We start from the raw sequence: 10,951 nt of genomic DNA on the forward strand, positions 1-10,951 counted from the left end.
GGCCTCTTTTACAAACTGGCTCTTTGACTTTGCCAAGTGATTTATTCTCCTCAGGCCTCAGCTCTTTACAGAGGAGTTAAACTATGTGATTTCAGAGGCTAATGAACTAGGATAAGAATAAAACAATAACACTGGCCAATGACTTTGCAATCACTCTCTCATTCATGTGCAAAGTTAAAAAAAAAAAAACCTGTAACAAACTTATAGCTTCTATTGATTCAGGTTTCTGAATCACTCATTCATTCATTCAAAATATTTGTTGGGCACCTACTATGTGCCAGGCACTGTACCAAGTAGTGTTCTGGCAGTGAACAAAATGAAGTCCTCATTTTCCTAGTTTACATTCTAGTAAAAGAAGACAGAAAATAAGGAAATATTTAACCTATACTATGTCAGTTGGTGATAAATGCTACAGACCGGAGAATAAACAAGGAAGTTGATGGTGAAGGGACGTGTCCAGCCCTTGTGCCCTCTATGCTCTTCCTTGAATACACCAGGCCCACTACCAAATGTGCACTTGCTGAGTCATTTGCCTGAAATACCCTTCCCCCAAATATCCCCATAGCTAACTCTCTATCATTCAAACAGCATCTTCTCAAAGTGACCCAGCACATGGAAAATCCCACCCTCCCCCACTCTGCTCTCTTAATTTTTTCGTATACATCTAACATCTGATATAAATTGTTTATTTGTACGTTGAATGTCTGTCTCCCCCAGCAAGAATATGAGTTCTAAGAAGGTAAGGCTCTTTGTTTTGTTCTAGGATATATTTAGTGCCTAATAAGAAGTAATGCTTAATAAATTGATTAATGTACAAATTGATTAATAGGTGAATGAATGAATTAGGAAGATGATACAGAAAGTCTTCTCTGATGAGGTGACTAAATAGTAGAAGCTGGATACTCAAAAATCAAAACTTAAGGAAAATTGCTAATTAAGTTTTGCTACATCCAGTTGATAGACTATTATGTGGTATTAAAATTATTTAAATTATATTTATGAAGACTATGAAATAACATGAAAACTATGATGTATGGTTAAGTGAAAAACACAAGATGCAAAAATATGTGTATATTATTATTTACAACCATGTTTTTAAAAAGTCTTTAGAAGAAAGGCCAGAAAGAAATACACCAAGAGTTACCAGTATATATTATAGAGATTATTGGTGATCTCCATTATTTTTTTCTATTTACAAATTTTCTATAGTGTATTTATATCATCTTTGATATAAAAATAAAATAATGAAAAAATTTAAAAAGTTAACCTACATAATGTTACCTGTATTTTATGGTATTATAAATTTTTTTTGTTTTGTTTGTATTTTACATTTAGAAATTAGACCTTCACAATGTCAGTAACGTCTGACAAGCAGGGACCCAGAGTTGAAAAGGACACACCTGTATTGCAAATGTTTCACAGAAAGACAAAAGAGGCAGAGGAGGAGGTTGAATCAACTCTCATGCCTTCTGTAATAGCATCATACCTGTCTTGAGTTTACCTTCTAAGTAGATCATTTCCAGTAGAAGGAAATCCTGTCAGTTGAAACAGTGGCTCTCAAGAGAACACATGCATAAGTGATTGTACATAGAACATAATATCAGAAAGAGGAAATTGCCCAAGACTGTTTTATCCTAAGTGTCTCCATTACTTTGGTGATCAAGAGAAGATAATTGAAGATTAGCAACATGTATTAATAGCTGAAGTATGCATGGGATGTGTTATCCCATTTATTCCTCAGAATAATTCACTAAGGTAGGAATTATATTAACAAATTTCACTTGAGAAAATGGGGAATATGAATAACTTGCCCAGAGTCACACAACCAGATGGAGAGTGAAACAATGATTCAAATCAGATTCAAACTGACTCTAAAACCACTACTCAAAACTCATATGTGGGGACCAAAATAGCGATAGCACTTCCCAATAGCACTTCCAGGTCCCTTAAATATCATTTATTTTTAAAATTTTTAGTAATGATTTTTGCTTGCTAAAGACACCAACTGCATTTTTATTAACATGGCTCTCCAGTTTCTAGATCTAGAGCAATGTCAGCCTCGGCAAGCATGAGTACTATCCTGAAGCCTTTTGCTGTATTTAGATCACCAGCCTCTGTGAGGGAGGGACTCACGGTGGGTGAGAAAGGCGCCATATTGGAATAGATGTCTTTGCAGTGACTACAGCTCCCCTTGCCTCAGTTCCTGCGCTCTTCTGTTAAGACACATCAGTGACTGGTTCTGCACTCATCGAGCCCAGGCATGGAGAAGAAGCCTGAAGAAGAAGTTTGAACCTAAGGCTGGAACAGGAATTCTGCATTTGGTCCCCTTTGGTGGACCAGGTGACCAGGTCACACCCTGAGGTGAGCCCATTTGTTAAATCAGATAACCGCATAGGAATCTGTCCTTAAATAAGTTGCTAGCTGGAAAACCAGTCTTTGAAATCAATAATTTAATATTTATACTTTTATGTATCTATGTTCATATGAAGACTAAAATATATTCGTTTTAGGTTAAATACAACTTAAACATTCCAGTAAGGAAGAAGAATGCATTGATTTCACTCCTGGATCTGGTTTCTTAGCCAAATCGGAGCCAAATGAAGTAATACGTTTCCTGTTTATGTTAAGTGACACACGTGTCTACTTACAATACCTCTCAATGGATTTCATGTGAGAAAAAGATTGTTGTAAGTTTCATCTCTTCCCTAAGTGACGACTCTAGAGGCCAAACTTCATTCCCTTTAAACTCAGTTATCTCACAACTGAATGCTTTGATAACCTGCAGAAACCAGCAGATACAATGTGATTAGGGAGCCAGAAAAAGAGGAAACCGCAGAGCAGCCGTCAGCCATCCTCATTTCTCTGCAATCAGCCCCTTCGTATCCCTGATAACAATGACAGGAGAATCTCTTCGCCAGCACCGCCAGGTCTGTATCAGATGCTTTGCCTTTCACAGTAAATTCTCCATCCTCGGAGGCCTCTATGTGGTAACTTGCAGGGTTCAAGTGAAGGTAATCGGGCGTTTTCCACACCTTCCTTACGCATCTCCCATTATTCCTGCAGAGGTGAGAGCTGCACACCTCAGCGGCTCTGGTCACGTTGACTATGTAGCTCCCTAAATCAGAACTCACAAACTGCTTCACCTTTGTACAGTTGCCCTAGAAAGGTAGAAACAAACGGGATTTAGTGCTTTTTCTGGTACTGGTAGGGTTAGAGCATCTAGATCCACAAGGCAGCTCTTTGGACTTGATTGAAACTTAATGGCTTGGTTCCAGCCCATGAACTCTTAGGTTCAAGTGCTGTAATACAGGGGACCCAGATCAGCAAAATGAGAGGTGGTTGCGACAGGAGATGGAGAATATGTTACCATAGGCTATCTGAACTTGCAAATGGGCCCCAGCCTCAGCATATATGACCTTGCCTTCTTTCAGTTTACATCCTTTATTTCCTCCTTCTAGATCCCAAGTTAATGGGTGTGAGAAAAAGAGGAACAAACCCAAATTGAGAAATCGTGCCAGAGTTGCTGTCCTCTGGCCACCTTTCAGGTGTGTGTGTCTTTCAGGCTTGTGTTAGAACCTGAATCATCATGTTCTACCAAATTGTTGTTGACTGTCAGCCTGAGCCTTCTGGATTTTCCTGTTAATTATGCTCAAATACCGACTGCCCTGGGATCTAGCCCCCTCTAAACAATTCAAAGACAGGAAAGCCTGGAAGGCTGACCAGGTCATTTGTGTGTGGTTCCTATTGTGTGTTCTAAACAGAGGCCACCTGGTTGTGCACTCAGCTTCCTGAGGATGCTCTTCTCAGGAGCCACATGGGCTGGAGGGGAAATGTCGCACCTGGAGACTCAGGTACTGATCCTCAGTTTCTACCTAATTCTCATGTGTGGACAGAGGAGACTTTTTAACTTTATATTGTCACAAACAGTTTCATGAACAATGTCTTGGTAGCAACAAATTGAGCCTGTGAAATTCTAAGAAAAATATCAGATCACCATGAACTTGCAAAAAATTCAATTTAACAAAAAGCATTGAGGGCTTCCCTGGTTGCAGAGTGATTAAGAATCCGCCTGCCAGTGCAGGGGGCACGGGTTCAAGCCCTGGTCTGGGAAGATCCCACATGCCGCAGAGCAACTAAGTTCATGCGCCACAACTACTGAGCCTGAGCTCTAGAGCCTGTGAGTCAAAACTACTGAGCCTACACGCCACAACTGCTGATGCCTGCACGCCTAGAGCCCATGCTCTGCAACAAGAGAAGCCACCACAATGAGAAGCCTGTGCACCACAACGAAGAGTAGCCCCTGCTCGCCGCAACTAGAGAAAACCCATATGCAGCAACAAAGACCCAACACAGCAATAAATAAATAAATAAAAGCATTGAGGATACAAGTATTATAATTCAAGGCAAAATGCAGTACACTATAGGGATATAAACAAACAACATCTGGAAATACAGAAGAGATTGTGATTAATGTGGATTGGAGAAAAGTAGGAAGACTTCTTGGAGTAGATAGTGTTTGAGCGGGAAGAAATTCAAAGAGACATAACTCATATTTTAAATGCTATTAATTTTCAGCTAATTTCTCCATAGAAGAAAAATAAGTTCAATATAGATATTAAAAATTACCATCTGATTCCACTTCTCTAAATATGATATCATACATTTTATGTAATGGCTAAATGCAAGGGCTCCAAAGTCATACCATCTGTGGTTAGTGCCAGCTCCACCACTAGCTAGCCTAACTGTTACCCTAGTTAGATTTCCTTTCTTGTTTCCTCATCTATAAATGAGGATGCTAGTCCCTACCTCATAAGGGTTATTATGATCAGGAAGTGAGCAAATCCGAAACCAAAAGGCACTTAGCACAATCCTAGCATAGAGTAAATATTCAACAATCGTCAGTATTATGATTACTATCTGAACCAAAGCTAATCTTCATGGAGCTCCTTCTATGTATCAGGTGCTGATTTGGACTTTAATTCTAAAGCCGGTTTACTATGGGAGACCTGAGAGCTCTGATTAGAGTAAGTTCTATAGGAAAACAGAGCAAATAATGTAAATATTGTAATATTAACTATACCGCCAAGGTACTGTCTTACCTCAGATGAAGTCAAATTCATGTCTCCCCAGATAACGATGCCTGCAGCTCCCAAGGCAGCACTTTCTCCAATAGTACTGATTAGGTCTTGCTAGAATGAAGAGAGTTCATTACACTGTATTGAACAACCTGCCAGGGATTAGGATTGGAGGCTAAATTCAATATAATGCATGAAACTATTCTCCAGTTTCTTAGAGTAAAGCAAATGTTAAATGAACTGGGGCTCAGAAATTTCACTCTATAATCATATAAAAACATATTAAATACATATTTTTAAACTTATATTTTGCCAAACAGGACATTACTTTTAAACAATTAGCCTGTAAATAGCCACTAAAAGTTGTTTAATTGAAGTTAGCTAGGAGTATACACATACAAACCAGCTATGAGTATACGACCTGGAAAGAGAATCCAAAAGTTTTCCTTCTCTAAATGTGACGACTGCCTTGCATTCATCTTAGCCAAGTTCCCTTCCCAGTATGCAACACTCTCCTGAGAACTTTGCCTCTGCAGTGACTTGGAAGGCTTTTGGGTCATTTGGATTCCCAGGATAGGCAAAGGAGCACAGTGTTAAGGGCCCTGCGGGATCCGATTTGATCCAGCCCTTATATTTGGTCCCTGAAATTATTTGTATTTAAGTTTAAACTACCTGATTTAATTGGCTTTACTTATGATTCTTCCAGTCACGGTAAGGCTGCCGGGATTTTTCTCAATATGGTTAAGATAGATGAAAACTAAATTTCAGCAGGGAGAATTTTGGTTTTGTAATCCTAAAGGATTATTGTTTTAGTGTTTAAAGATTAACATGAATCTAGGTCATTTCAGAGGGAAATTAAAAGTTGAATGTGTGCAGTTGGTTTCCTAAATAAAGTTTCTGCAGTTGATTTTCTAAATAAGTTTCTTATTTTTTTTAAAATAAATTTATTTATTTACTTATGGCTGTGTTGGGTCTTCGTTGCTGTGCGTGGGCTTTCTCTGGTTGCGGTGAGCCAGGGCTACTCTTCGTTGAGGTGCGCAGGCTTCTTATTGCGGTGGCTTCTCTTGTTGCAGAGCACGGGATCTAGGCGCACGGGCTTCAGTAGTTGTGGCACATGGGCTCAGTAGTTGTGGCTCGTGAGCTCTAGAGCACAAGGCTCAGTAGTTGTGGCGCACGGGCTTAATTGCTCCGCAGCAGGTGGGATCTTACAGGTTATTGATCCATATTCAGTAAGTACGGAAACTACAGATGTTTGTGGTAAAAGCCACAGCTTCTGAGGTTGATATCAGGAGGGAACGTTAGTTTCTTTCCAACGTGTCCTTTAGCGTCATTATCAAAGAGAGTTTATTGGGACTGATTCAAAATGGCAAGTCTTCTAGCATGTGTTGACTAGAGGTAAGGAGTCACTAGCAGATATTTAGGCAAATTCCTCTAACAAATTAGCCCACCGTCACCTAGCTGAGAGCAGGGTGCTGGATGAAACACAGAACAGCTATGCTTGGGGAGCCAAAAAATCAGGGTACTACTCAGTGAGGGAAGTCACAGGTAAGATGTCACTAGGAGTAAATTGGGACCACCTGAGCGCATAAGCCACATGAAAGGAGAAATAAAGGAAGAGCACCTGATGTAATAGCAACACATCTTCCAGGTCCCAGCCTGGTGTAAGGGAGCCTTGCCCTACCCATGATTCTTGGCTCAAATCAAGGTTTTGGAAGTTAAGAGTAGGAGCACCCAGAGGACTCATTCTTTACCCTTGGGTTTCAGTCCCTGAAGCTTTACCACAGTGCGTGTAAGTAAGGAGCCCACTGTGGGGGGCTGGAGCATCACTAATGTGCTCCCTTTGTGTGTTATCAGAGGGAATATGAATTAATTACAGGGGAAAACATCTTTAAACCTATAGTCAAGAAAACCCCTTTCATTATTTTTTAAAAGCATAGTATCAACAATATCTAAATTGCATTTATATATGTGGTATAGGCAACCTACTGTGTGAAATGAGGCTTTATAGCCCGCATATGATTCCCCCAAGCTATGGTTGCTGACTGAAATTTCATTCTTACATATTCCCCTTTCAAGTTTAAGACTCTGATACTTGTTAAAAAGTGTTATCTATACCACATATATTTCTGTAGTGCTTTAAATGTTCATTTTTATCTTCTTATTTGGTTTTCATAATATTTCTCCTAAGTAGATAAGGCAGGTAATATTGTGCCATTTTGTAGATTAAGACAATGAGGCACTGAGGTCTGGAGAGGTTGAGAGATTTGGTAGTTATTGGTAAGTTGTTTTTCTAATCTTAATTATATGCGTGTGTACGCACACAAACATTTTAAAATGCAGATATCTTTGGGAAGGCAGAAATGGAAGCCATTACTAGTATTTACAATTTGGTATAAGTGAATATCACGTTTTAAAAAGTTTGTGGGCAGGTTTTTATTGAGGATGGAATAAAATGGTGGTTTGATGGTGTAAAATATGTGGAAATGCCTTGTCTTTCAGAAAGTTTACAGAATGATACCACGAGACTAACAAAGAAAATTGTTTCTAGGTGAGACCCTAACTGTTGTTCCTTCTTCCCTTAGAGGGAACAGAAATGTTTCTGAGGCTGTAGCTGTTCAAGAAGGAGCTTACCGTTGGCTTGCAGAATGTGCAGAAGGCACCAGTAGTTTAAACTAATCTATTGAAATGAACACTTTGTCCTTTAAAGTTGATTGTTTCTTCCAAAAGTAAATTTGTTATCACTAAAGAAAGGAACTTGTTTGAGCCAAACACAGAAAAGCAAAAGAAGTTTCATAGAGGAAGGTGGTATTTAACTTTCAATTCTAGAGTCAAGACTATTTTATAAAGATGTAGATAACTTCCAAATAGTGTTAGTTTCCTACCATTCTCAATCAGTTGTTGCTGATTTTTCTGGGTAGTATTAATATCAGTTCACAAGACAGAATTTTTTTTTTTTTTTTGCGGTATGCGGGCCCCTCACTGCTGTGGCTTCTCCCATTGCGGAGCACAGGCTCTGGACGCACAGGCTCAGTGGCCATGGCTCATGGGCCCAGCCGCTCCGCGGCATGTGCGATCTTCCCAGACCGGGGCACGAACCCGTGTCCCCTGCATCGGCAGGCGGACTCTCAACCACTGCGCCACCAGGGAAGCCCCACAAGACAGAATTTTTATCTTTACTCATCTCATCAGTGGCCTCAGAGGCACAGCATTTACCAAATCCTGATGCATTTGTGTCATTTCTCCCTCTGAGGAGTAAGCTCTACTCTCTGTCTGCTCCACAGATACCTACTGCTCATGGTAGAGTCCTCACTGGGGTGTTTCCTGAGTCTCCTTTGGATACTTCATACTCAGAACATCTTTATATTTTGATACATGCTGGCAAATTGAAACTTGTTATAGTGGAGAAAAAAGAAAGGTGATCAACCCCTAGTGTGCAGCAATATCTTAAAATACCTCTGCATCACAAATGTGAAGGTCTGAACAAGGCTCAAGTCTATTCATAATCACACATAATTATCCAAGTCCAAAGGTTAGAGTAGCATCTTTGAAATTTTTGTCTCTACAAGTTTCCATTTCAGTGACTAGAGTAGTAAAGGGAAAGTAAGGGAGAGAAAATTGGGCTGAAAGTTCATCTATCTTAAAAGCTACACTCACAGTTTGTGTGAGGTCTTTGGCTGCATATATGACTTAAGTAAAATAAACAGAATAAAACTTCTATATGTAAGTTTTAACCTAGGGTTATGAAACCATCTACTAGTGATGAATTTACTATTGAATTTAGAAACTCACACCACTCTTACCAACTTTCCACTAATTGTGGTCATAGAGACAAGAATAAACCAGATGGTTAAATCTATAGGGGTCACCTACTTTTAGCAGATTTGTAACTCCCTTATTTCTTAAAAAATTATTTTTAATTGTGTGAAAAAAACACATAAAATTTACTATCTTAGGTATTTCTGAGTATATTCATGTTGTTGTGCCTCCCTTATATCTTTTATAAAACCTGCTATTGTGCCTTAAAAAGAAAACACTATTTTCCTCTTAAGATTTTTTTTTTTTTTTTTTTTTTCCGGTACGCGGGCCTCTCACTGTTGTGGCCTCTCCCGTTGCGGAGCACGGGCTCCAGACGCGCAGGCTCCAGACGCGCAGGCTCAGCGGCCATGGCTCACGGGCCCAGCCTCTCCGCAGCATGTGGGATCTTCCCGGACTGGGGCACGAACCCGCGTCCCCTGCATCGGCAGGCGGACTCTCAACCAACCACTGCGCCACCAGGGAAGCCCTCCTCTTAAGATTTTTAACAATGAGGCCAGCAGCAGAAATGTCTACAATTCTACTTCCACACGTATGAGCAAACTACTCCACCCCCCAATTGGTTCACCCCCAATTGTTTCAGTAACCTTCGCAAGAGGCCAGTTGTAAGGGAACACAATCAAGGTTGGGGAGCGGGAAGTAGTTGCTGACATTGCACTTTAACCCCTTCCCTCCTTACTTTGCTCCTTGAAAGACAAATAATAAATGAGATAATCAAAATTCAGTCTGTACAAATGAAGAATCTGAGTGATTGACTACTCATAGGAAGAATTATGCTCCTATCTAATGGACCACTATTCTGGAATCCTTTAAAGAACATAATTAGCAAAGAAATGTCTCTTTTAGAGATAAGAGGAAATCTCCTTATCTTTGTCAAGGGGTATCTTTCTTACCTTAGAAAGAAAAAATAAAGGTTGGTCTGTGTAGCCTAACCTTGTGTAGACGAACACAGGCAGAGCATAATCATGGGATGTCATGGTGGAGATCCTCAAGGATTCATGCACCCGAAATTGCGAGAAACGCAAAATGTTTTTGCTGTCTCCAAGAGATTTCCTGACACCGATAGAAGGATATAAAGCAGCACTGCTGTTCCAGAGCCAAGAGAGCTCATTGTTCCTCAAAACTTCTTCTTCTGGGCATGACCCAGTATAGTTTGGGGCATAAACATTATAATTGTGGCAATCAGGATATAAATAGTAACCCCAAAGGCCCTTGGGTCTGCTCTTAATTCCCAGTTCGATGGTTTCCTTCATAAAAGCTTTTGCACTTTCTTCAAAGGTTGCTTTGGCTAAATATTCAATATCAGCAGCTGATACATTCTCTTGCATCTCAGAAATAAGCTTTCTTGATTTCTGTCTGTAGACATCTTTTGTGTTCCAGTTCCTGGCCCACTGGGGTCGCCAATATTCCCAGTCTATAACGGCAAGTCCACTGAAATCTTCAGAAGGGATGTAATAATTAATATCTTGGTCAGCTTTTTCCAGATGTACCTGCAAACTTATGTTCTGGGGGAGACCCCCATTAATGGGAACTCCCTGGGATGTATACCATGGATAGTATCCCAGTCTGTTGACATAAAATATAGTGACATTTTGCCCCCTGGCCCTGGCCAGTGGACTTCCAATCACCTGAAACATTTTCAAATTTAGTCTTAAATTATATTTTATCAAGCACTGATCTGTTGGAGCATTCCAGGCAGCTATAAAAGGTTTCCTTTGATAAATTGGAAGTTGGGCAGGTTTTAGGGAAGAGATAGACTTCAGAATGAAAAGTATGGGCAGCCATGATGTGAGATGTATTGGTTGAACAACACAAAACCTTAGTTGTCCTTCAGATAATGGTTTCATGATAAGATAAAAATCTTCTCTTCTGCTTTAATGCACTCTGGAAGACCTGAGGAGAGATTCAATTTTCTGTTAACGATAATTTTGAGGAAAAAGAGTCAAATGTTGGCTGGATATTATTATAGTTCTTATCTATTTACATCTTTAAGTACATTTTAGTTAAAGGTCTTAAAGATCCCTATAAATAAATTGAGATAGAAGTGAGTGCAGTGACCTAAC

General features: G+C 39.8%; 1 protein-coding gene across 1 annotated transcript; it reads right to left on the minus strand.

The window, feature by feature from the left end:
* Positions 1 to 2,756: 2,756 nt before the first annotated feature.
* HYAL4 (hyaluronidase 4) lies at positions 2,757 to 10,735 on the minus strand. Its single transcript, XM_030856980.2, has 3 exons — positions 9,782 to 10,735; positions 5,100 to 5,189; positions 2,757 to 3,158 (listed from the first exon to the last, which is right to left on the minus strand). The coding sequence occupies exons 1-3, from the start codon at positions 10,733 to 10,735 to the stop codon at positions 2,757 to 2,759; spliced, it is 1,446 nt and encodes a 481-aa protein (XP_030712840.1).
* Positions 10,736 to 10,951: the final 216 nt, after the last annotated feature.

The sequence above is a fragment of the Globicephala melas genome, chromosome 9 (assembly GCF_963455315.2).
Source record: "Globicephala melas chromosome 9, mGloMel1.2, whole genome shotgun sequence".
In the NCBI taxonomy this organism is placed as follows: Eukaryota; Metazoa; Chordata; class Mammalia; order Artiodactyla; family Delphinidae; genus Globicephala; species Globicephala melas.

Excerpts from the sequence above, each read along its gene's own strand:
- HYAL4 (XM_030856980.2), bottom strand. The coding sequence starts at position 10,735 with ATGAAACCATTATCTGAAGGACAACTAAGGTTTTGTGTTGTTCAACCA. Across the intron at positions 5,190-9,781 it reads CTTTATTTTTTCTTTCTAAG|CAAGACCTAATCAGTACTAT; the intron begins GTAAGAAAGATA and ends TCTTCATTCTAG. Across the intron at positions 3,159-5,099 it reads TGAATTTGACTTCATCTGAG|GGCAACTGTACAAAGGTGAA; the intron begins GTAAGACAGTAC and ends CTACCTTTCTAG.